General features: G+C 41.9%; 1 protein-coding gene across 1 annotated transcript in view; it reads right to left on the bottom strand.

Annotated features, from left to right (window-relative positions):
* Positions 1 to 8,108, bottom strand: part of PLEKHG7 (pleckstrin homology and RhoGEF domain containing G7) — a 63,727-nt gene extending 55,619 nt beyond the window's left edge. Inside the window, 4 exon segments of the mRNA XM_059187532.1 lie at positions 3,376 to 3,468; positions 3,734 to 3,868; positions 3,871 to 4,064; positions 7,934 to 8,108. Coding sequence (XP_059043515.1) covers positions 3,376 to 3,468; positions 3,734 to 3,868; positions 3,871 to 4,064; positions 7,934 to 8,108 — 597 coding nt within the window.
* Between the last annotated feature and the right edge of the window lie 18,948 nt (positions 8,109 to 27,056).

Here is a 27,056-nt window from a genome sequence, read left to right as displayed (position 1 = left end):
ATCAAAAAGATGAAACCTTGTCTTTTGCAACAACATGGATGGAACCAAGAGGGTATTATGTTAAGTGAAATAAGTCAATCAGAGAAAGCCAATTATCATATGATCTCGCTGATATGTGGAATTTAAGACACAAAACAGAGGATCATTGGGGAAGAGAGGAAAAAATAAAATAAGATGAAACCAGAGAGGGAGAAAAACCATAAGACACTCTTAACTATAGGAAACAAACTGAGGGTGGCTGGAGGGGAGGGAGGTGGGGGGAGGGTAAAGAGTGGTGCACATTAAGGAAGGCACCTGATATAATGAGCACTGGCTGTTATTTGCAACTGATGAATCATTAAATTCTACCTCTGAAATTAAAATAAACGAATAAATAAATAAATAAATAAATAAGGCAGGATCTTCATGCTGCAGAAGCTTAGCTGGATACCGAAGATTCATGCTTAAAAAGATATAGAGTGAGTGGTCTGTGACTGATGAGAAACTGCTTCTTTTCAGTGGTAACATATAAATGTTTATTTAACACATTAATTCGTAGATTATAGTTACTTAGGCCTTCATTTATTCATTCACAAATATTGCTTATTGCTTGCCAAGCATGGGCCTATGTCCCGAAGAAACAATATTGAACAAATCAGGGTCATCCCTGGACACCAAGATGTCCAAATTACCTCCCATCTAGTTCCCTATTGTGATTTTCGGTAACCCTCTGCTATTTGGTAATATGTGATTATGGTACCTTGAACTCCACAGAGTTTTTTTAAAGCAGTGAAGCCCTTGGACCAAGTTGTGCCTTTGAATTCACCAAGACTGGTTCTGTTATTGTCGTGCAAAGATCCTGCCTGTCAGTAACAATTACCTGCATACCATCTTTGGCAAATGGCTTCATGCATCGCATCACTTAAACCGTAGGTCTGTTAACTCCATCTTATAATCAGAGTTGGACACAGACTTTACGTGCTCTAGGAAGCACTGCTTTATGAAAAACCCTCAGATACATATCTCTATCCCTGATGGCTTCTCTAATCAACTACGTGCTCAAAACCTCCACGCCGATGATCTGCCCAATTTAATATGCCCAAACTTGAAGTCAAGACTTGTACCCCACCCACACTCCTTCTGCTCCCCCACCCTCCCACACAAGGCTACCTAGATCAGTGAATGGGACTATTTTCCACCCAGTGATGACTTCCTTCCCCTCATCCCTAATGGTCTACATTCAAAGTAATGGTCTACTATAGTAATGGTCTACTATACAAAGTCTAGGTGATTCTATCTCTTAAATACCTCGTCAGCTGAGATACTTTTTCTAACTCCAGTGTGTTCATCAGAGCCTAACCTACTAACTTCTATCAGGACATTTTAATTTTTCTGCCAGTCTGCTCTCACCTAAATATCATGGTCCCCCTGTATCCATCTGATCATATCTGTCCATTCAGAGGTTTCAAACTGCTCTAAGGATAAGGAACAAAACTCCTGAACTTCTGTTAGAGATCTACTCTAACCAGCATACCCATCTTTCTCTGAGACTACTCTCTTTTCCGCTTTTTCGGACACATCTGAATTAGGTATCCTTTTGGAGCTTTATTCTGGTCTGCATGTGTAGTATCGTATTCATGCTTCCATTCTCCATCAACTCTTGTATCCACACCCTTTGCCAGGAACACCTCCGTGCTCTCCCACTGGTGATGGTGCAGAATTTCTGGCCCCTGGGCTCAGTCATGTGACCTGCTCTGGCCAATTAGGCGAGATACTGACCCCAGGTTGCAAGGGGCCATGCATGCTTCCTTGTCCTTGGAACCTCTCCCTTCACCACAGTAAGAACATGCCCCAGGGAGCCCTTTGTGTCCATGAAAAGGATGAGGAACCCGCAGAGTGGAACTACCCAGCTGCAACCAACCTCCACTAACTCACACTCTGTCAACACACGAACATATACGAAGCAATAACTGGTTGCTGTTTTAAGCCAGTGATGTTTGGGGTGCTTTATCCTGTACAAGAGCTCATTGAGACACTAACACAGTGATGTGTATTTTCCCGTGGCTTTGTTAATACCTTTAGCCTTTGTTCATGGCTTTAAGTCAACAGGGTTAAAATCAACAAAGACTATGTCGTCGATGGTCTCATTCTTCCTCCTCTGAACAGCAAATCTGTGCTTGAGAATTGAGGTCCCGTCAAAAGGCAGTGAATGGTTAATTCCTGAGAATTTTTCTGTGACTTTCCTGATGAAACTAGGGCCTCTTTCTGCCAATCCTGCCATTAGGGTGGATGAAATTGAGCACGGATATTTCCCTTACACCACAGAGGCTTTTCATCCCTGGGAGAGATGGGAAGTCCGCTGCCCTAAAGCTGAGGACCAAGCCGAAAATTCAGGGCTGGTTTCAGAAATGACACCGTCTACCTGTTTCCTAAGGAAAGGCGCCATCAGTCCGAGGCAGCTTTTAAAGGTCGTCCTAGATTGGAACAGCACATTTTGTTCTTTTTTCTTTCTTTCTTTCTTTCTTTTTTTTTTTTTTTTTTTAAATCCGTGTCCTCTGAGGTTCTCTTTGAAAATCTGTTGAATGTTTCTGGCCTTTATATTCTCTCAAACTGACAAAACCCATTACTAAATGGATGTTAATGAAGCCACGGGGCCAAGTCATTGGTAATTCAAAACGAAAACCGTGACCGCGTGAGGCTGTCATACGTCGCCCCTGAAAAGCCACAGCAAAATGCTGTGCTCTTCAAGGAGACCCTTGAAATTAAGACGTTCACCCAGAAATGTTAAGCGATTCGGGGGCTTTGAAACAAAGTGCCCTCATTAACACGACCTCAGGCTTGCGCTGTCCGAACAGAAACGGCGATGGAAAAGTAAATAATGAGCCCGTTTCCTGGCACTAGAGCCGACAAAGACCTACACACCTGGAGGGCGGCAGTGCTTTTCCCGGAGATCAGGTCTAAAAATAGACCTCTCAGCTTTGCTCCAGTCCACCCCCAATTCCCGAGCAGACATCTGGAAAGGTGAGGCAATTCAGTGTCCTAGCTGAAATGTTTTGGGTATTTTCTTTTTGATGGGGAGATGGGGGAGAAGGTTAGAAGTTTGAACGCTTTGTTCTCGCTCTGCTTTTAAAATAGTCCTAACAGGCTGTTCTCCATGGGCATGGGTTTGCAAGAGAGCCACCTTTGCTAACTGACCTTCTCTAGAAGAAGGACCCTTTTACTTGGGAACCAAGATGTCCTGAAAACTATGTGTCCCCTCAGGAGTGACTTCCTAAGCTGCCTCCCATTGTAGGACGCCCTGGCCTTTGGGGTAATATGGCAACCCAGAGACCTATTTTGCTTTCCAGTCCAGTGAATGAGCACAGGAGGCTTGGAGAAGCCTTGGAGCTGTGTTACCTGAGGACCAGGAGGCCATGTGGCAGGGCTGGGCCATGAGGGGCCTCCTTTTTCTGGAAGAGGGGCCCGAGGAAGAGACCCCTCACTGATGGACTGAAGCGCAGGATGGGGTTCAAATGAGTCAGCTGTGTTGAGGGCCCTTTTGGGGTCTGGAGGCATTCTTTTTTTTTTTTTTTTTTTAAATTTTATTTACTTATTTGACAGAGAGAGAGAGATCACAAGCAGGCAGAGAGGCAGACAGAGAGAGGGGAGGGGTGAAGCAGGTTCCCGCTGAGCAGAGAGCCCAATTCGGGGCTCAATCCCAGGACCCTGAGATCATCACCTGAGCCAAAGGCAGAGGCTTAACCCACTGAGCCACCCAGGCGCCCCTGGAGGCATTCTTGATTCTCGAGGGCAATAGGGAGTGTGAAGAATTCTCTGGGCTTCTGTGTAGACTCTTGGAGAGCCTGCAGTCTCCTTCCAGCTCCCAGGTTCCTTCCCAGTGAGCATTTCCAAGGTCTCTTGCTGAGACAGTGAGCGTAAAGTCCCGCAGCCATTGCTCCTTAATCTCCTCAAAGTGGGAGAGGTAGAGATGGGGTTTGGGGCTTGCTGGTCAAAGTAAAGAAGACTACCCTTGTTCTCACCGTGCTTCTTCGAGAGATTCCTCAGGGAGAGCTGAGGAGAGGCCCCACAGCCTTGGGTCTGCACCTCTGGTCAGGATGGCTCCATCTTCCCTATGCGGCTAAGAGGTTCCATTGCTGGAAGCTTCCAGGGGACATAGTTGGATTTGCTTTTCTCTGGACCATACTGGGGTTGTTCAGTTTCTGAGTTCAAGTGCTGCTTTTCCCCTGGTCTGCCTTTCTTTTTCCCCAGAGGATAGTTACATGCAGGTTGTTGGATTTTAGGGAAGAGCAGAGTGTGCAGTCTGTTGCAAATGAGGGAGACTGACATGAGAAAAAATGTATTTAATTTTCACCTGAAAACTGCTACTTTGTCACAGGAGGTAGGTAGAGACCAGTTATGATTAGCGTCCTTTATGTTTTGCAGGTACTTTACATAAGTGATTTCAGCCTTCCCATCTGAATAGTTTATATGTTGAAATTTGTTTAGGGTTTAATTATTATGCCTTCCAGGTTGAAACAAACAACATTTAAAAACCTTTGTGATGGGGCACCTTGGCGGCTCAGTCGGTTAAGAGTCCAACTCTTGATTTCAGCTCAGGTCATGATCACGGGGTAGTGGGATTGAGCCCCAGGTTAGGCTATGTGCTTAATGGTGAGTCTGCTTGGGATTCTTTCTCTCCCTCTCTCTCTGCCCTTCCCTCCTCTGCTGGTGCACAGCAGACTCTAAAATAACTCTTTATTTTAAAAAACCCAAAAAACAAAAGAAGCAAAAAAAAAAAAAACAAAAACCCACCTTAGTTACCTATGAGGCATTTTGGAATCCATAAAGCTCATCTCCTTTTGATTATTCCTTTTATTTTTTTTTTAAAGATTTTATTTATCTACCTAACAGAGATCACAAGTAGGCAGAGAGAGTAGGAAGCAGGCTTCCTGCTGAGCAGAGACCCCGATGCGGGGCTCGATCCCAGGACCCCGGGATCATGACCCGAGCCGAAGGCAGAGGATTAACCCACTGAGCCATCCAGGCGCCCCTATTCCTTTAAAAAAAAAAAAAAGATTTTATTTACTTATTCGTGAGAGATAAAGAGAGAAAGGGAGACACAGACAGAAGGGTCTCCATGTGGGATTCGATCCTAGGACCCTGGTATCATGACCCGAGCTACCCAGGCACACTGATTATTCCTTAAGACAAATATACATTACCATTTTCTTACATTCTGTAAGTATGTATGTATGTATTTATTACAGTGCTTTGGTGTATTCCAGGGAAATAAGGATATAAGAACAAGAAGAACAAAGCTCCTTCCTCAAGGTTTCAATTACAGAATAAGAAAGACATGGTTTCAAAGATACTGCTGTAAAGTGCTTGGCAAAAGACATTCTGGGTTTTATCCATCCTCTTGTTTTGGAAAAAATAACTTGCAAATTTGAAAAGAAAAGCCTGGGTGTCACCCAAATGCCTTACTTCTCATGATTAGAAGTGGCTTCTAGGATTCGCTAATGCAGAATTACCTCTCAGTTAAGCTCTTCTCATGCTCAAGGTAAGCTGCTTCTACCATTTGACTACTTGATCCATGGCAACATGGAAATGGCTCACTACAACTCTTTTATTTCGTAGTTTCCCCTACGAAGAAAGTAGCTTTGTATAGGAAAGTGTTGATCCTCACCCATTCTGCAAACTAGTGCACAGATGTGAACTCTTCATTATTTACAGACCGAGTGTGGGGCGCTGTGGATCAGACAGAATACCCATCCTCTCTTGCCATGGGCAATGTGGAAAGTGGTTTCAGACTGTGTTTGGCTTGTTTACAGATGGAAACATGAGTAGTTGACCGCATCTTCTGAGATCTCCAGTAATAATTTCAGCAAGTCTGTAATTCTAAAGCAAGAACTCCGCAATCTGAAATGCTTTGGGAATGAACATATTCGGATGGCCCCACTTTGAGGATAGCTAATAATTTTTCTTGTAGTGCTATATGATTTTCATTGCACTGACAACCGTTCAGTAGACTTATTTCTACAGTGCATTATTTACTCCCTCAATGTGATAACAGAGAATACTGCATAGCAGTCAGTTTTTTCTCGATGACCTGGCCTGGTTGATTATTACTCACAGGACCGGTTGACATGCAGTGATTGTTACTGTGTTTACTGCAGGGTTATGGAGAATACAATAATTGTTACAGATTTTTATAGCCTATAATTATTTACCCCATACTAATTGGCCCCCCACTGATGTATCCCTGAATTCTTATTCATTATTTCTCATTACAGTTTGGGTACTTGCCTATGGCAGCCTCTCTCCCCTGTGTTTCTTCCAGTCTGTTTCAGGCATGGGAGTCCAAAAACTCTATGGAGACAGGACTCATAGGATCTGAGGTTTACTCTCATCAATAAAGAGTAGGACTGCAACGTTATGACATTGTCATGAGAACACTGTGACATTGATTTTGGGAACTCTGTGTTCTTTTCTATTTGTTCCCTGGTTCTCATCTGGTTTAAGGCCAAATGAAACTAATAGATACTGGATTCTAGACTGGAGAGTTGTTCAAGGAGCTACTTAGATATGAATTAAAGTCAATTCAACTCTTACTTACAAAAGAAATCTACAATCCTTAATACTGAGTTGCATTAATATTTTGAGTTGATGTCTCAAGTGGTACCAAACTTCACATGTACAACAAAAATGCATCATGTACTCTCTTTGAGGGGGCGAGGGAGGAGCTAAGAAACTCACACTTTGGTCAAGGTGGGCCTGAACTGATTCTGCTTCTAGGTTGATAATTTCTGGCTGCTGCTTGAAAGGCTGACACCAGCTTTGCTAGAGGAGAATGAAGAGGCCAGTTCTGACCTTTGATGAACACAGAGATATCATGTCTCTTTCTAGGGCCTGAACAGGAGGGGTCATTTCTTCATTTCTCCCAAGAGACAAAGGACCGAGTTGAGGGCTGGGGTTACAGGCATTTTCACACACATATACGCCCAGGAAATGTAATTATTTTCTCCTTGATAGCCAAGTCCAAGTTCTAAGCAGCAATAGCATTGAAGGAATTTAGTATGATTCCCTAGGTACTTGGAGGAGAGTTTGATCAGAATGCTTAGTACTTGGGTTTCCCCTTGGTCCTTGTGACTTCTTTCTCCTCTTTGAGGGGTTAGGACAATGCTTCGGATTTCCTTTCTGGTCATAGTGGCCAGTAGGAAGTCATTATGCCCAATACAACTTAATTTAATTTAACCTACCCAAACAGTTAAATTAATTTAACTTAAATTAATTTAATGACTTAAAGGTCATTAAATATTATTGATTGATGAGTGTCTCGAATACTGGGACTAAAGCAATAGTAACTGCTGGCCTAACTCACTGCAGAACCCGAGAAACTTTATACAGAGGGTCTCTGGAAGGCAGTTTGCAGAGAGGGGAGAGCCCAGCCTCCTGAGTCACCCACCTCCTTGGTGTCCCCATCTCACCACCAACTGACCTGTGACAAGGGCAAGCCACTCCCCTCCAGCAGTCAGTCTCTAGGCTTCATTTAGGGAAGGGCTTCAGAGCACATCCCTCCCGCGCTGGGTAGCGGCAGGCATAAAATGGATAACACCCAGGTTCCGGGGAGGCTCTCCCTAAATGATGACCCACACAGATTTCATAAGGAGTCAAAAGTTAACCGAGAAGGTAAGGCAAACTCTTCTCCTGTATTTTCTCTAAAAGACAAACTCAGTAAATGATCATTAAAAAGAAGATTTACCAGCCTTTGACCTCCCAAGCAAATACCAGCCACACGGTTGGGGAGGTGATCTCAGTGTCCTCGAAATTAAAACCCACACAGACGAATGTTTCACCCATTCTTCTCAGATGTGGAGATACCAGCAAGACAGAACGGAGAGGCTGGTAGGAGCAGGATCTAAATAAATAGTGTGAGAGGGAAACCTAGCCAGCCCCCGACTGTTGCCTTTGATACCTGGAGGCTGGTCTGCCTTGTCCAGGTGGGTCCTGACAAGGGAGTCCCCAGATCCAGAGTAAGCTGCCAGGGGAAGGTTTGGAGAAACAGATTCCACACCTGTAATAGTGGACTCTCCCAGCCAGGTGCAGGAGGACTTGAGGCTGGTGGGAAGGGACAACTGGCACCTCCCCATCTCAGAGACTTTTCTAGTTCTTTGTTTTTGAAAAAACCTCAAGGAAGAAAGTTCAGAGTCTGCAACTGCCTAAGAAAAATGATTTGTTTTTGTTGAACAATGAATGATCCAATTCAGAAATGATGCAAATGTGGCTTTTTTTTTTTTTAAAGATTTTATTTATTTATTTGACAGAGAGAGATTACAAGTAGGCAGAGAGAGAGAGGAGGAAGCAGGCTCCCTGCTGAGCAGAGAGCCCGATGCGGGACTCCATCCCAGGATCCTGAGATCATGACCTGAGCTGAAGGCAGCGGCTTAACCCACTGAGCCACCCGGGCACCCACAAATGTGGCTTTTTACTTACCTTCAGGTGTTCAGTAATAGTCACTGATACTTCTGGGAGGCGGTTCTATTCCGTTTATTTTCTCTAAAGTTGTGAGAATCATTCCTTTCAACCTGACTTTGCTCACGTCTTAAAACATTTTGTGTGCATCTGTTTAATGAATGGACTGTTTTGATAAGCCGTGAATAATAGAGGAAATGATCATTATACCTGCGAGCAAATTTGTGAGCTTTAATTTTCAAATAATTAAAATGGGGATGGAAAAACCTTTGTATCTACCAGCCTTCTCATTTGAGTAGTCCCCAAGAATGCAGGCAATACTAAGAAATGTTTCTGCAAAATCTTTATAAAAAAATTCAAACAAACTCTCTTTAATTCTAATTTACTGAAGTTTTCATTGTTTAGACTTCTTACAGGTACATATCATTTTTTAAATTGAAATTCAATTAGCAAACATACAGCACATCATTGGTTTTGATATAATGTTCAGTGATTCATTAGTTGATTATAACACACAGTGTTCATCATGCCACATGCCCTCCTTAATGTTCATCCCCCAGTTACCCCACCCCCTACCCACTTTTCTCTCCACAGCCCTCAGTTTGTTCTCCAGAGTCCAGAGTCTCTCATGGTTTGTCTCCCTCTCTGATTTCTTCCTATTCAGGTTTCCTTCTCTTCCCCTATGGTGCTCCTCTCTATTCCTTATATTCCACGTATGAGGGAAACCATATGATAATTGTCTTTATCTGCCTGACTTACTTCACTTAGCATAATCCCCTCCAGTTCCATCCCTGTCAGTGCAAATGGTGGATATTCATCCTTTCCGATGGCTGAGTAATATTCCATTGTATATATGGACCACATCTTCTTTATCCATTCATCTGGTTGAAGGACATCTCAGCTCCTTCTGCTGTTTCTATTGTGGACTTTGCTGCTATGAACATTGGGGTGCAGGTGTCCCTTCTTTTCACTCCATCTGTGTCTTTGGGGTAAATATGCAGTAGTGCTATTACTAGGTCATAGGGTAGCTCTATTCTTAACATCTTGAGGAACCTCAAGGAACCACTCCATACTGTTTTCCAGAGTGGCTGTACCAGTTCACATTCCCACCAACAGTGTAGGAGGGCTCCCCTTTCTCTACATCCTTGCCAGCACCTGTTGTTCCCTGTCCTGTTAATTTTAGTCACCCAGCAACGTTTGTATTTCTGGTGAAGCTGGCTTTCAAAGTCATTCTATTTCTCTTTGGGATACCAACTTTCCAAGTGTTTATTGTGGAAGTTTCTGGAAGTCAGTAGTTCTCAGAGTGGGGTCCCTGGATCAGCAGCGTCAGCATCCCTTAGGAACTGGTTTGAAAGGCAAATTCTCGCTCTTCCGTCACCTCTTGAACTGGAAACTCTGGGTGGGGCCGGAAGTCCGTGTTTCTACATGCTTTCCTCGGTGATTCTTACATTTGTTAGAAATATGAGAAATGTTGCCTTAGGGAAAAACTGACCTTATTTATACATTTTGCTCTTGTGAGAACCTTATTAGTCTTTAATCTTCTCACTTTGGCCTTACTGGAACATCCTTCATTTGGAACTTTGGAAAATGACTTTTTTCCTTTACAACCATCACCCCCACCACTACCACCAAACCAAAAAAAAAAAAAAAAAAAAGTGGTATCAAGAGCTCCTGCCAAGGCTGGAAATGAACTGTTTCACTTTAGGAAGAAAGAAAAATGAAGAGAGTATCCCCCAGCTTTTGGATCGTGGCACGAAGGTCGTACTTTATCTACTAGTCTTGTCACGCATGCGTGATTGTAAAACTGTCTCTCCCGGGGAATAGGATAATGGAATATTTGATCTCCATCCAAAAATTTCTAACCCCTGGTTGTAACTTAAATAAGAAAATTAAGAGTCTACAGGAAGTTCACAAAGTTATTACCAGCGCTCCCCGCCCCCCCAAAAGGCGCAATCTCTAAGGAGAAGGCCAACAGGGAGGAATTGGGAAGAGGAGGGGACATCTTGCAGGACAGGCAATCACTAGGTGGATTTCTCCTTCAAGACTCCCGGGGGAAGTTGCCTTGAAAGCGGAGAAGGGCCTTTCTGTCTCAGCCCGACACTGCTGAGGGGGCAACTTTGGACATGGATTCCTCCCACCTGGCTTATTTGATCGGGATAAATCTTGGCTCTCGTGGGATGTGCCCCATGGCAAGTCTAAAACCTGGCGACCTACCTGGAGTCCCGATTGGTCCTCTAGCAAAAAAAAAAAAAAAAAAAAAAAAAAAGAATCCAACATTAAAAATGAAGAGGTTTTGCAGAAAAGGTTAGATTGCAAGCTTAAAAAAAATATTTTTATGAACCTATCAGCAACATTATGTCCATATCGAACACTTCCGTATCTATATAAGAGGAGTAGGTCTGAGGATGGGTTTTCTGTTTCCGATGTGACAAACAGCATCGAGGCGGCCACATTCTCTGCCAGTCCCCACCGTGTCCCTGAGGCTGGGGTTCCTCTTCATCACTGTGGGTGTAGTTTTACTTTTTCTGACAGCTCTACAAATGATGGCCCCAAACCAGAAAAAAACACATGTCCATTTCAATAAGATGTTCATCATCAGCAGACAGGTACAGGGATATAATCACCTACGAAAATAAAGGCGTTGCTCTAGTCCCAAACATACCATTCAATGAAAAAAGCCAGATGATATGATTCCATTTATATGAACAAGAGTGGGCAAAGTTCATCTAGGGTGTTATGAATTAGGATGGTAGCTCTTATCCATGGGGAGAGGCTGGAGTGCGGCTTTTGGGATGTTTGTATGTTCAATTTCCTGATCTGTTTGCTGGTACCTGGGTGGGTTGTCTCTGTGGGGAACTGTTCATAGGAGCGATGTGCATTTTTCTTATCTTACGTATGCTCTGCTTGGTCAAAAGTGTCCCCAAAAAAGTATGTCTGGGCAGACTGGTCATATCCCTGTTTACTTACTTGTTATATGACTTACTGGCTTAATATGCATCTTCGAATTAGCCAATTTCTAAAAAATTTTTTTGCTCATGTTTGAAAAGAGGTTAAGATTTTTATTTGGGTTTTCTTGTAGTCTTCAGAGTTATAATACTTCAATGCAACCATGTTTAAAATTACTTATCTCAATGCCCTTAGATGTATCTCAACCTCTCTGAGTTTCTGAGTTACTTACTGAAGAAACTTTTCTAGGCAGTACACATTCCAAGCTATTTCATATCTGAAGTTTTTTTTTTTTTTTTTATTTTGCTATCACATATGAATCCAGGATATGGAATTCTTACCATACAGTATTTTCTTCTAAAGATCTGGAGACCTCTTTGCATGACTTATAGTCATTAGTATTTGAACTAGGAGGTCAATGGAATATTGGCTCTTTGGTATTTTACACTTTTTTTGTTCTTAAATTTGCTTGTGTTTTTTTTTTTTTTTTTAACTGTTAGATTCATTTCTATATGCTTTTCTTTCCTAAAAATTGATTCCTTATATTTGGAGCTACAAATGTTTAACCAGAATATATCAAAGTGGGTTCAGTTTTGTCTGGGATCTGGTGTGTACTCTCAATTAGTTAAAATGCTTTTCCCAAATAAGAAATACTTACTATATTGTTTGACAATTATTTCTCATCCATTCATTTTCTTTCTTTAAGGGAGATCTATTATCCCTTGACTGTGATATTTCATCTTCTCTGCACATTATTTTCATTGCTTTAACTTATGTCTTGTAGTCAGGGTAAGGTGGAGTCTTCTAGATTTATTGTAGCATAAGCACAGTGGTGACCTTCCATTACCTTTGCCTATTCTGTAGATTAGGAGCAAATCATGGGTTCCACCCACTTTCTTGAGGGGGTTAATCAAGAGTGTGACTTGTGGCGGGCACATTGGGCAGAGTTCATCATTTTTTTTTAATTTGTTTTTATTTTTGTTTTTGTTTTTTTTTGTGTGTGTGTGTGTGTGTTTGTTTGTTTTGTTTTTGTTTTTTAAATCCAGAGTTGAACTATGTTCTGATAATGTGTGGATCTATGCCAAAATATCTCAAATCGAATTTGTTTTGAAGGAAGAAATGACATACAGTTAAATCATCAGATTGCTTGCTTGCTGATTTTGAAGACTAGGAGGAGTGGAGAAGGATTGACAGCCACAACTGCACTCACAGCCAACACTTAGGCTTTGTGCCATTGCAGAAACACACAGCAGAATACCTCCCCATATGCCCAACCCTTTGCTTGCTGAGACTTCTTCCCAGGAACAAAGTCTGAGGCCTTCCCACATGCAGCCCTAGTGCTATTTATAGGCTGAGATGAGAGGGTCCTAAGCACGGGGCTTCCCAATGAGTTCTCAATGCTGTCTTTCATTTTGAGTCTCAGGACAGTATCAACCTCACCATTTTGAGCTGGGGTTTTAGTAGGCATTTTTTTTCTCTTTCTTTCTTTCTTTTTTTCTTTCTTTCTTTCTTTCTTTATTAGCCTTTCTGATTTCATGTCCCATGACCCTTTCCAAAGAGTTGTGATGTCCATTTAGATTTTATGTGCTTCTATTATGTTTATTCCACAACCAACTTGAGAAGTGGAGCACATGAACTTGGCTAAGCCAAATATGCACATTACCCCTCTATCCCACAACCAGCTCCAGGATTGTTTGTTTAGGAGATGGTCAAGTGAGCTAAGCTTGGCCAATCAATGTGACTCTCAGGAATTTTGCTGAGATACTGGGACAAATACTCTCTCTTGATGGATGTGAAATAGGAGGCATGAAGGACTGGGAAGTATTGACAGCCATCTTGAGATCATGGGGGTGCAGCAACTAGTCTCAGGATATATTTGACACCAAGGCAGAGATTGCTCTTAGAAAAAAACAAAACAAAACAAAACAAAACAAAACAAAATTGGGCTTTAGTGACATCATTGAGTAGCTGAATTTGTCCTCATTGGATTCCAGACAGACATTTCTCTACATTTACATTTTCCCAAGTCATTAAAGTTCCTTTATTGATAAGCCACTTTGAGTTATGTTTTATTTTGTTTGGATACAAATGGATCTTCAGTGGTATAGGAGTATCAGCTGGGGTTCTATTAATTCCTCTTCCTAATTTCCAGAACTTACTCTCAGGAAAAGGGCAGAGTTCATCATTTTTTTTTTTATTTGTTTTTATTTTTGTTTTTTTTGTGTGTGTGTGTGTTTGTTTGTTTTGTTTTTGTTTTTTAAATCCAGAACTGCTTAGACTGTATCTGGAGAATACAATCCTGTAGATTTCTGATCTGTAGATGGCACCAGCCCTTGATTTCAGTGGTTATGCTGATGTTTTCCAATGTGAATTTTTTGGTCACAGTATTGGTTTTCTATTGGCATAATAAATTGCATTAAATTTAATGGTTCAAAACAACACATATTTATTATTTTGTATTTACTGTGGGTCAGAAGTCTGAGAACAGCTTATCTGAATCTTCTCATTGTCTCACAAAGCTACAATCAAGGTGGTTTCTAGAGTTCATGGTCTTCTAATCTCATGTGGTTGTTGAACGATTCCAGAGGGTGCTGGGGTGGTTAAGAACCTAGCTCTTGATTTCAGCTCAGGTCATGATCTTAGGGTGATGAGATTGATCTCTGTACTGGGCACTGTGCTCAGCAAGGAGTCTGTCTGAGATTCTGTCTCTTCTCTTCTGTCCCTTCCCCTACTCATTCTCTTTATAAAATAAATAAATAAAATCTTTAAAAAACCCAAGAATTTAGTTCATTGTAACTGTGGAATGGAGGTTCTCCATTCCTAGAAGCCACCCACAATTCCCTACCATGTGCTCTTTTCTGCAAGTGGTTTAAATCACTGTTACTTCTTCAAGGCCAGTCTTTCCCTCCAGTCTAGTAAGTCGGGTAAGGTGGAGTCTTCTAGATTTATTGTAGCATAAGCACAGTGGTGACCTTCCATTACCTTTGCCTATTCTGTAGATTAGGAGCAAATCATGGGTTCCACCCACTTTCTTGAGGGGGTTAATCAAGAGTGTGACTTGTGGCGGGCACATTGGACAGTGTCTACCACGGTCTTTTCAATAGTAATTTAATGTTTTTAGAATTGGTATGTGGCTATCCTACATATGATCCCAATCTCTTGCCCCGTATCTTTCTTTAGCTCTTTCGCACCAGATTGGTCTGAAGGATGATTTTAGTATTTCTGAGGGATAGAAGCCAGTGTGGAAAAGTAGAAATAAACCCAAGCAACCACACATCATAGAAACCCACGAAGTAAGCACAACTACGATTTCACAATTTCTTATTCCTTCTGGCCCTCGCTCTGTACCAGCCCATCTGTGTTTGCCAACACCCAACAGAGGCTCTGTGGGGTCTGTCTCTTCTGGGTAATTGTAGTGTGGGCTGCTTTGAATCTTTCTTTGACGTTCAACAGGGGCTTACAGTAACACTAAGACTTATGTGAATGAATTTCCTCTGATGTTGAGTAAACGAGCAGCAAATCACCTACCTGGGAAGGAGTGGAGGTGAGAATTCCATGTGATACTCATTTCTGACCGGTACTGAAGTCCTGAGCGGCTCCTGGTTTACCTGACACATTTCATCTAGCTTGACACAACCAATTTTTAGTGATGACATTTTTTTCCCAATGATTGAGTTTGCCTCCCTTGTCAGAATTCTGGCTGTGAAGAAGTTAATGACTGCAATAATAACCCTGGAAATGGGTTTTAAAAGCCCAGTAAGGGGGGAAAAATGAGTCTGTGAATTTTATTTTTATTTTTAAATGTAGGAAAGCTAGAACAGATAATTTGGTTGAAAATTATCCTGTTTTCGGTTTTTTGTGGTGATTTAGGAACCATTTTAAGATTTCATCCACTTCTTTATGCTCTCCATCACCAAGTCATAATTCTAGTGCGATTATGTCAAAATTATCTCTGCAGTAGCCAACTGTGGTGTTACAAACAGAGAATTAAGACTTCAGGAGGTGAATAAGCAGAAGCAGCAGGAGCTCTAGAAATGGAGAGGCATAAACCTTCTGATCTTCTGCAAATGTTCCCCAGGACAGCAAAGGAAGTGGGGGTTGGAGGGAAAAAGCAGGGTTTGTTACATAAAACAGAATCATTTCTAAATGGAAAGAAGGTGGATCCCACTTTTCTCAAATGACACTCATGGATCTTTCTCAAGCAAAGGGACTTTGTGAGATGGGTCGTATTACCATCGCATTCTATATGGGTGGAAACATTTTTCAAAATGCGGTATGTGGTTACTTGTTGTGATACAGCCTGCAGCCATTCTATAAAAATAAAGTCAATTTTAAACTTTTAGACTAAGAGCACTTTACCCGATTTTCTTTTTTATCTTCTTGGCATGCCAGAATATCTCTCAAGTTCTTATTCAAGGGATTATGATGATCAGAAACTGATCTGCGCATGGAATAGTGCGCATTTATTGGGGAATGGTCAGCATACAAGGCTGATTCTAATCCATTAGAAAGCTAAATGATCACTTGTAATTACTTGGTTTTACTTCTTACTTCTTTTAGCAGAGATCACTGTAATTGGCAGCTATCCATTTTGTTTTACCCAAGAGTGTCCTTGGTGCTTCGTTAAAAACTCCTGTCACAGGATGAATCAGACTAACTCTGGAAAGATTCCAGGGGTCAACGTGACAGTGTCTGAAGAAACAATGCTTTATATCCTTATTTTCTGCCCTTCATACATAGGCATATTTTTTAAAAAATATTTTTATTTTATTTATTTATTTGACAGAGAGATCACAAGTAGAAAGAAGGGCAGGTGGAGAGAGGGGGAGAAGCAGGCTCCCCACTGAGCAGAGAGCCCGATGCAGGGTTTGATCCCAGGACCCCGAGATCATGACCTGAGCTGAAGGCAGAGGCTTAACCCACTGAGCCACCCAGGCGCCCCAGGAACATTTTTTTATATGTATGAAGTATACTTTAATTTTAACACGGCATCTAACACAGATTTTCCTGTTATCTTTTTGGGCAAGATGGGGGAAGTGTTGGCGACACTGGAGGTCAAGTAAGATAGGGGGGATAGCTTGTACCCTGAAAAAACTCGTGATGGAAAGTGTGGAGAGGAGCCTATAGAAGAGCCACACGATTCTGTGTCAATCAGCATTTTTATAAATGTTTGCTTGATGGATTAGAAGTCTTGCTTATCAGATCTTTGGATGCCCCATACTAGATGGGGTGCTGACAAAATGAACAATGATCAAAACGACACACCTCATTGATTGAAATAAGGACAGAAATCCAAGAAGATTGTATAGGGCTGGGATATACACTGACAGAGATTTAGGTTTTTCTTTATTGTATTTTAATTTTAGATACTAAAAATGTTTAAAAATCATACAGAAAAGGAAAATAAGTACTCCCTTTCTAGCTGCAGCATTTTGGTATGTTTTAGAGATTTTCAAAAAGAATGTGTGTGTATGTGTTCTCATACATGTATTTATATTTATATAGTTTGGATGTGTATCAGTAATACAGAAACATGTTGTCCCGTGAAAGAGTTCTATAGAAAAAGTCAAGTCTGGCTACAGTCTGCGTGTGTCCGCACCCCCACCGCCCCCTGCCAAGTTCATCCGTTGAATACTAACTCTCAAATAGGATGGTATTAGGAGGTGAGGACTCAGAGAATTGATTATGTCATGACCCTTATGGATGGCATTAATACCATTTTTTCCCTTTGCTACCACTAGTATTACTTATACCAACACTCTGTATCCAAATGTGTGAGCTTTTTGCACACTGACCAAGTCTCTGACACCAGCTGGGGGTCCTGCAGCTCAGTGCAGTTCTGACACTATCCACCTGGGGTGGGTGGCACATCCCACAAGTCAAGCTCTCAGTCTCACAAGACCCTCCTCACTTCAGACACCAATTTCAAGTCCTAGGTTGCATGCTGCATTTCTGGTCAATTGACTATAAATTGAGATTCCCACAACCCTTGGGTTCTTGGGTTTAGTGATTTGCTAGAACAGATCACAGAATCCAGAAAGACCCTTACTTACATTTGCTGATTTGTTATATAATGAAGAATATGATAGAGAATAAAAGAATGGCCAGATGAAGGATAGAAAGGGTGAGCTCCATCCCTGTGGAGTTGGGGTTCGTTGTTTTCCTGGCACATACATGTATTTACCAACCTGACAGCTCTCCATATCTCTACTTTAGGGATTTCTATGGAGATTTCATCATGTAGGCTGACAGATTATTACTCAGTATCTGGCCTTTCTTCCCTTGTCAGAGGATAGAGGATGGAGTTGAACATTCCAGGCTCCTAATTATGGCTGGTCTTTCCCATGACCTGCACCATCCTGAAGCTATTCTGGAGCCTACCAAGAGTCACCTTGTTAGAACAAAAGACATTTTATCACCTAGGAAATTCCCAGGTATTTAGGAATTCTGTGTCAGAAACCTGGGTCAAAGGCCAAATGTTAGAACAAAAGATGCTCCAAGTACCCCTATCGCTTAGGAAATTATAAGAGTTTTAGGAGCTCTGTATCAGGAACCAGGGGCAGAAACCAGTATATGTGTTTCGTATTATTTCACACACTTAAACCCATGGTGCAGACATTAAAATACGCAATCATGACTCTCTTGGTATCACTATCATCCAACTGGTAGCAGGACATTGTTAGATGAGAGTGATTTTCCTCTATCCCTTCTTGTGGTAGTTGTATCTTTTTTCTTTTGTTTGGAGTGGGGTTGTTTTCTCTCCTCTTCTGCTCAACACAGAGCAAAGACTGGCCAGTCAGAACACTTTCACTCTGGCTACATGTGATTGTTTAGTAGTTGACAAGCATTACAATCCAGGTCAATTAAGACTTTTGCTGGGGTTCAAAGAAGCAGGTGTTGCTTGGTCTTCAACGAAGATGCAACGAAGATGGCATCAACTGGGTTTTGTTCCTGGCCATATTTGCTACCATCTGCAAGCATCTTCCCAAAAGTGAAGTCAACTCATGGAAAATAAAACATATGGATATATGAAACCAGTTCTATCCCTTACATTTCCCAGTTATGTCATAAATCCTCCCTTTAAAAGACAAGGTTAGTTAGTTTTCTTTCACAGATATCCAAAAGAGTTCCAATTAATATAGAAGTAAGGTTAAGTCAACAGAAATGGAGATATTTAGTTTGTGTAAGAGACAACTGGGGGTATATGAGAACTCCCTTCCTACACTTAAACAACTGTTGCATGGTAATGGTCTTGTTCTGAATAGCTACATACCAGAATTAGGTTGTGATTTAGAGACAGGCAGATTTTGGCTCTGGACCATGCACATGTAAGTCACAACAAGAACAAGAACAAGAACAAGAACAAGAACAAGAACAAGATAAAACCAATTTATTGTTCACGTATTATATTTTTGGTATTGTTCTAAACCTTTTCTCAAAAACTCCATGAGGAAGGCATTATTATATCCTTGTTTTATAGATGTAGAAGTTGAAGTTCTGAGAAATAAAGTACATTTTCCAAATGTCACTCAGCTTTCAGCTAATGAAAGGCAGAGCTAGGGGCACCTGGGTGGCTCAGTATATGTGTTTCCTATCATTTCACACACTTAAACTCATGGTGCAGACATTAAAATACGTAATCACGACTCTCTTAGTATCACTATCATCCAACTGGTAGCAGGACATTGTTAGATGAGAGTGATTTTCCTCTATCCCTTCTTGTGGTAGTTGTATCTTTTTTCTTTTGTTTGGAGTGGGGTTGTTTTCTCCCCTCTTCTGCTCAACACAGAGCACAAGAGGCTCAGTGGGTTAAAGCCTCTGCCTTCGGCTCAGGTCCTGGTCTTGGGTCCTGGGATCGAACCCCACGTCAGGATCTCTGCTCGGCGGGGAGCCTACTTCCTCCTCTCTCTCTTCCTGCCTCTCTGCCTACTTGTGATCTCTGTCTGTTAAATAAATGAATAAAATCTTAGAAAGAAAAAGAAGAAAGGCAGAGCTATAACTCAAATATATGTCCATCTGACTTCTGTATCTCTTAATCATTGTATTATAAACATTTGCTAAAAGAAGGCCATCAGACGTTGTAAGTCAGAAGGCATAATAATGGCACCTTTGTCGTGTGTTAACAAGCCTAGTCACACTGAAAAGCAGAAGAGCCAGAATGACTATCACATATATTTATTGAAAACCATATTTGGGAAGACAATATGAATAAAGTCTTGATATTTATCAAGACAGGTCCTTCATATTATTTATTTTTGGGATTATTTGAAGGGAACTCTTGTTATTTTCCTAAATGATTAGGTTTCAAAATGTTTAAGGATCAATATTTAAGCACCAATTTGATGCTCATCCAATTTTCTCATCAGCAAAACTAAGTATTTTTGAGTTTGTTGAAAGATACACAAGTAATTTTAATTCAGTGGATCCATAGAGCAAGGCTTGCTTTGCCAGGTTTGGCTAAATTTTGGCTCTAACTATTCTCTCTTGATATTGGCATTGCCCAGAGATTAGGGAATGGGAAGCACCCTCCACTCATTGTTCCTACATGTTTTCCTTGGTTCTGAATGTGGTTTTACTTCACTGTTTTTCAGACACAGTTGTCTCATTAGAGGTTCACGGCTGTGCTATCCTGGCTCATTATATCTATTTTTTCTCATATTTTATTTTTTAGCTTCTAGATGCCCTTGGTCAAAACTCCCACATGTACTTCCTTTCCTGTGGTTTCTGCAGGCAGCAAAATCAGTCTCAGAAGTTTCCAACTGGCTGAGAACAAAGAGAAAGTCACAGAAAATATGGATGGTGACAATAGCTGCTCTTTCTGGCACAGGCTTCTCAGGGGAATTAACTTCTTAGGCCCCACAGATAGCAGAGAATCAAAAACTGAGAGGAAGGTACAGAGTCACCAATCAAAAACTCCTTCATTATTCAGTCATGGAGAGACAGCCCAGTGAGATCAAATGATTTTCCCAAGATGATTTAGCTTCTGGTGTGTTGCTGGCATTAAAACCCAGGAATCCTGACTCCTGGGTCAGGGGTCTCACCAAAGGCCGTCACTGGCCAAGCCCTTGTTATAAAGCCACTGAGCCATCGCTGAGGAGGATGATATCACCATACATGTGTTATGACTTGTTCCTTCATCCAGTAACATTTCAGGAATCCTCATTTTTACTTTTTTTCAGGTAAGCCAACACATCTATGGATCTTATAAACACCATCTGTGAAAACAAAGAACTTAATGGGAAAACTTATTCTGAAAGCTTTATCTTTGACTATTTTTTTTTTAGATTTTTAAAAAAATTTATTTATTTGACAGACAGAGATCACAAGTAGGCAGAGAGAGAGGAGAAAGCAGGCTCCCTGCGGAACAGAGAGCCTGATGGGGGGCTCGATCCCAGGACCCTGGGACCATGACCTGAGCTGAAGGCAGAGGCTGTAACCCACTGAGCCACCAGGTGCCCCTGTCTTTGACTATTTTTAAAACTTTTCTATCCTGGGCACCTGGGTGGCTCAGTCAGTTAAGCATCTGCCTTCAGCTGAGGTCATGATCTCAGAGTCCTGGGATTGAGCCCCACATCGAGCTCCCTGCTCAGCAGGGAGTCTGCTTCTCTCTTTCCCACTGTGCGCGCTCTCTCTCTCCCTCTCTCAAATAAACAAATAAAATCTTAAAAGATTTTTCCAACTTGTGGAGGTCTGGGCACCAAAAGAGGGGTCATCCTCATCAGAATTAAAGAACTGTCTTAGGGTATAGTCTTGCATAACTAAGTCCACAGCACCCGTTGAGCTAAAGAAATAGGGTGACCCGGTGGTTTTTGGTTTGAGAGAAGCAAAATGAATATATGGCATCAAATATCTCTATTTTATGGATTAATGTATTAGATCTTTATTATTAATATTTGTTATTTATTTTATGGGTTTCTTTGATCACTTTCCATTTGGCTGTGCTCTCCCACTTCTGTCACTACCTTGGAGACAAAGCTTTAGTAAACTTACCATTGATGATTCTACCATCAGATTTGGTTTATTTATTTATTTATTTATTATTTTAAAAAATATTTTATTTATTTATTTGACAGACAGAGATCACAAGTAGGCAGAGAGGCAAGCAGAGAGAGAGGAAGGGAAGCAGGCTCCCTGCTGAGCAGAGAGTCCGATGCGGGACTTTATCCCAGGACCCTGGGATCATGACCTGAGCCAAAGGCAGAGGCTTTAACCCACTGAGCCACCCAGGTGCCCCTCAGATTTGGTTTATTAACTACCGTGCCCCCTGATCAAACGGTGCTCCTAAAATATACCAGTGAAAGACTATTTGAAAGCATGTTCAGCTTATACTTTGCCTTTTCATTACGCTCCCGTGTGATGAAAGAGGTCCATAGTGGAATTCGAGTAGATACCAATTTACTACTTGAGTCTAGCAAGCATTTAAATATGAACAAAAGCGATAACAACAATAGCGATGACAACAGCCATAGAATTGGTACTTTGTGCCAGGATTCAGAGGCAGAATAATGAAGAAGACACAGTTTTTGCTAATTGGCAGGCTCCCTAAGGGTGCACATGGGCCCCGTTTATCTTCGTGTTCCTCCCTGCACCTGGCCCAGGTCCTTTGTGCAGCAAAGGGGTTTGGCCAAGCACAGAAGAGGTGAGAGGTTTTTCCCATACAATCTGGGTTTGAGTATGGACAGGAGGAAGGAGGTGGGCATGATGTGATGGCTGGACAAGAAGGCTTTGCTGAGACAGAAAGCTGAACAGAGCTGGGGTCAGCCATCTGTTGTCACTGGCAAGGCCCGGATGAGGCAGCACCCTGAGGGGATGTATGTGGGGATCCTGGTTCCGTGGGAAAGGAGAGTAGGGGAGACCCAGACAGGGCATAGCTCCCTTGCTGCTCAGGGTAAGAAGAGTAAGATGATGATAACTATCATGATGATAGCTTTTATTTAGGGAGCATTTCCTGTCTTCCAGACAATTTTCATACATTGTCTCTCTGAATCTGAAGACAATTGTATCTTGTCTTCATCAAGAAGTTAATTGACCTGTTCATGGCCACATGGCTGGTAAAGGGAAGAATTGGGTCTACTCTCAAATCCATCTAACTATGTACAAATTGTTTGCTTACAGATAGATAATGTTCCCTCCTGGTATTCTGCTTTCAGACACCTTCATAACCAACTGCTCCTGGTCAAAGTCCATTAACAGTTAGGAGGACTGTTGCAGGGGTGAGATCCTTGCTCTATTCCACATTGGAGGAAAACTAAACTATCAGTGGCAAAATCTTAATTAGGAGATGATCACATGACAGCAGTGGCAGACATGAGAGAGTGCTCGCCATCTGGTCATCATAGGTAAGGAGCTTCCTAAAGAGTCAAGGAGACGGTGTGGAGAAATCTTGAACTCGAGCTCTGTCTGGTCTTCCTTCACTCCTCATGCACATTTCTTTGCTATGGTGGAAAGTTACTTTTGTGCTGATGAATGATCTTCTCTATTTCTCATCTCTACACTGAGATTGTAAATGATTTCCTGCTCAAAAATAGCTCCCCACTTCCTATAGAATGAAACTGACATCTCTTCAAACCCTTCCCCACTCTGGCTCCAGAGTACCTTCCCCATCTTTTACCCCATCAGTCTCCCTTTGATCCCAGATACTGGAACAAGTATCTTTCCCAGGAATGCTGTCCCCTTTGCCTGGGATGCCCTTCTGCAATCCAGTCTCCTCACTTCTGATTGCAGTATCTGTAGTTGGAAGTGATCCTTTTGTTTTGATCTAAATATTTTGTTTTTTCTTCTTAAGCTTCTCAGATCAACCTTGGAATAATACAGTTAGAGCCAGGAATTTAGTGGGTTATTTTAGTAGCTGGCTCTGGAATAACTCTTCAGGAGGAAAAAGCACTGATGCTCTGCTAAGGTACCTGTAGCAAAAGATGGGACTGCCTTCAGTAGGAGCCCAGAGAACAAAGGTGATGGTTAATACTCCTATAGAGGAGACAATGAGATGAATGCCTTGTGCTTTGGAAAAGATGAATGGAAGCAGAGGGAGGACGGAGAAGCGAGAGGGGTATGTGTGTGCAGGTAGTAAGAGGACAGCCAGCTAACTCTGGGGCTGGGGTCCTCAGAGGTGAATTGGCCCAAATTCATGGTTGGGTAAAAGGCACTTGGAAAAAAAAAAAAAAAAAGCAACTTGAGAACAGTCTATTGAGCTTTAGAAAATCATTTGTATTTCAGAAGATCTTAAGCATCACTACAGTCATCAATTACACCCTGAGATCTAAATTCTTATTGCTGTTCAAATATTAATTGGGGAAAATATAGTTGCTATGGGGGGGACAGAGAAACCTGCACCTACGGTTTAATGGAATGCATCACCAGATGCTAACCTTATCTTTGTAAACCTTCAGGAAATTCAACTACAACCAGAAGTTTTTTGGTGTGTGGTTGTGAGTGTGTCTGTCTGTCTACTGCAGTGTGGGAACAAACTGAGCCAGAGTGGGCAGCAGAGCCAGAGCCTGGATGTGACCTCACACACGGGAACTGGCAGAAATCTTGGGACCAGCGTTGAGCCTTGGAGATTGGCTCAAGCCAACCTCATTTAGGTTGTAGCAAATAGTTATTTATATACTTGTCTTATTTAATTCTTAAATGACATCCTCCTGGAAGGCAAAGCTCATAGAACTTTCATTCATCTAAGAGATCTTATGATACAATATTAGCTATGATGATAAAATAATGAGAGCAATGGTACTATGGCATCACTGTGGACACCTTGTAAACACATGAGATGCCATCTACTGGGCACTCTTACTCAAGGAAAGAAAGAGACAGGAACTCAACAGTGAAAAGACCTAGATTTGATTTTGGGTTTTCTATTTCCTAACTTTGTCACTTGAGGCATTTTTTTCTATGAATCTCTGATTTCCTCCATCTGCAAAATGTAAAAACATTAGCTCTAATTCCAGCTTGATGTGAAAATCAGATTTAGTTTTTCCCTCCACAAGTATTTATGGAGTGTCTTCTACGTGCAGTGGAACTGCGGTGCTGATGGCTAAGGAAACCAGAGCATCACCTGGTCCCAGCCCCACCCCCAGCAGCTTGTGTGAGCAAGCAGAACCTGCAGCCACGCTGGGGCACCTCGTTGTTAATGGGAACCTGGCTGTCTGTTGTTCCATCTTATTTGCATAGATGGCTGTAATGAGATTGAAATTGCACGAAGAAGGGGAAACATTATGAGGAAAGGGTCAATCTGGTGACAGTTTTGTGCACAGTGCTTGTTTTCTGGAATGTACCAGTGTGATCCCTAAAGCATGAAAGTCAGTGCCTCATTTGCCTTATGAATCTGGGTATTAGACCTGCTTTCTCCTCTAGGGAAGTTAATGTTTTACCCGTGGCCTTAGAGAGTCTATCGAACTTTGGAAAATCATTTGTATTTCAGAAGATCTTAAGCATCACCATAGTCATCAATTACACCCTGAGATCTAAATTCTTATTGCTGTTCAAATATTAATTGGGAAAAATATAGTTGCTGTGGGGGAAGAGATTGAGTGTGTGTGTGTGTGTGTGTGCGTGCGTGCGTGCGCATGTGCACGTGCATATGAGAACAGGAATATCTTACTGTTTGTTCATAGTGGCCATCACCCCTCTGACCCACCGTGGGAGACCAGTCAGTAGCCTTTTTTAGAGTAGGATTAATTTGTAGAGGATCCTTATTCTCTCTTTTCCAGGGCCAAATGTGGTCATGAGTTTTTCAGAGTTTGAGAGTTGAGTTTGAACAAATGGGAGAGAGGGATTGTTCATCTGCAAAAGATACTTCTTTATATGAAGAAAATCAAATTCGTGGAGAGGCAGTTATAATGGGAAAGTGACAGCTGCTGAAAATAAGTCTTAATGATTAACTATTTGGTGATGAAATTACACTTAATGATTTCTGTTTTCATATTCGGTTAGGAGATAAATTATTATGTATGATGCAAATCTGCTTTGTGGCTACTTAGTAAAGCAAAGGGAGTTTTCATTCCTTTTTTGCTACAGCGCTTACCATTTACACAATGACTCTGCAGTTTCTCTGTGGATAAAGACAGGTCTTTATTAAGTGTACAGGATATTTTAATGTAATCCTATTCATTCATTCATACAGTTGAGCTGGCAGTTTGTGTCAAGATATAAGGAAAATATTTCATATATATGCTTATATATAGATAGGTTTAAAGAAGAGCAGAAACATAAATGAACAAGATACTTAAAAATTTAAGAGAGGTCTTCAGATAGGAAGCTGATGACATGAAACATGATTTGCTCTTCTAGAAGCAGGGAGTGCATATCAGGGCAGCAAAGGCTTTTTATACTTGAACTCTCAAGTGCTTAGCTCACCAAGCCCCAATCACTACCATGGCAGGGACCCACAAAAGTTCTACTCTTCCCTCTTAGGTAATTATAGGAAGAAGGGCATTAAAAATGAATCTGTTAGAATAATTTGGGGTCACTGTTTCATGCTTCACCTTGGATTTGTCTCCGGATTGTAGATCAAATTATCCCACAGTTCAGTGATTTAAAACAAATATAGCACCTGGGTGGCTCAGTTAGCTGAACAAGTGACTCTTCATGTCAGTTCAGGTAATGATCTCAGGGTTGTGAGACTAACCCCTGCATCAGGCTCTGCACTCAGCAGGGAGTCTGTTGGAGATTCTCTCTCCCTCTGCCCCTCCCTGCCCCTGCTTGCCCATGTGTGCTCTCTCTCAAATGAATAAATAAATCTTAAACAAACACATGTTTATTCTCTCACAGTTTCTGTGGGTCAGTGCTCCAGTGGCAGCCTAGCAGGGAGCCTCTGACTCAGGCCTCTTGAGAGGCTATAAGCAAAGTGTTGGCTGGGGCTGTGATTACCACCCTCTCTCACAAAGTTGCTGGTGGCCTCAACTCCTTCCTGGCTGTTTGCTAGAGACATCAGCTCCTGCTAAGTGGGCCTTTCCCTAGGGCAGCTCACAACACAGCACCTGGCTTCACTTAGGGTGAGCAAGGATGGGGGTGGGGGTGGGGTAAGTGTCCAAGACAGAGGTCACAGTCTTTTGTAACCTAATCTTGGATGTGGGACCTCACCACTTTTGCTGTATTTCTTTCATAGAAGTGAGTTGCTAGGTTCAGCACACACTCAAGAGGAGGTGATAATTACCCAAGGGCAGGAGTGCTAGGAGGTGGGGTTCTGTGAGGACCATCATAGAGGCTGCCTGCTACACTGATGAGTGCACCTCTTGCTTACTGTGATGAGATGGGGAATCGGTCTCCCCCAAATCACATGAAAGGGGAGCTCAGGGAGGGAACAGCACCCAGATGGTTTCCAGTTTTGTGGGCTCCTCATTGTATTGGGTTCTGGGACGTTCCACATGATGCAAACATGGGATTCACTTCAAGCTACTGCAAATGATGTCTCCAGCCCTTGGCTCTTGTTCCAATTCTGAAGGCCATGTCCTTGGGGGTGAGGAGCAGCTGACATAGCAGGTTGTCAGGCACGGATGTGTTGCATTGTCGCCGGAAGCACGTGGGAAACCAGCCACACAACTTTGCAAAGTCTCCTAACACAGGCCGAAGGCACTGAAGAGCTTTCTTGGTTTCCGGGAGTCAGAAGCACTAAATTGTACATAACTTTTCTTATAGGTGATCATTGCAGACAAAAAGTATGTCATTTAGAACTGACTAAT

This window comes from Mustela lutreola, chromosome 8, assembly GCF_030435805.1.
Source record: "Mustela lutreola isolate mMusLut2 chromosome 8, mMusLut2.pri, whole genome shotgun sequence".
NCBI lineage: Eukaryota > Metazoa > Chordata > Mammalia > Carnivora > Mustelidae > Mustela > Mustela lutreola.
Note: the sequence above shows the minus strand (reverse complement) of the source record. Positions and strands in the feature narration are given on the sequence as shown.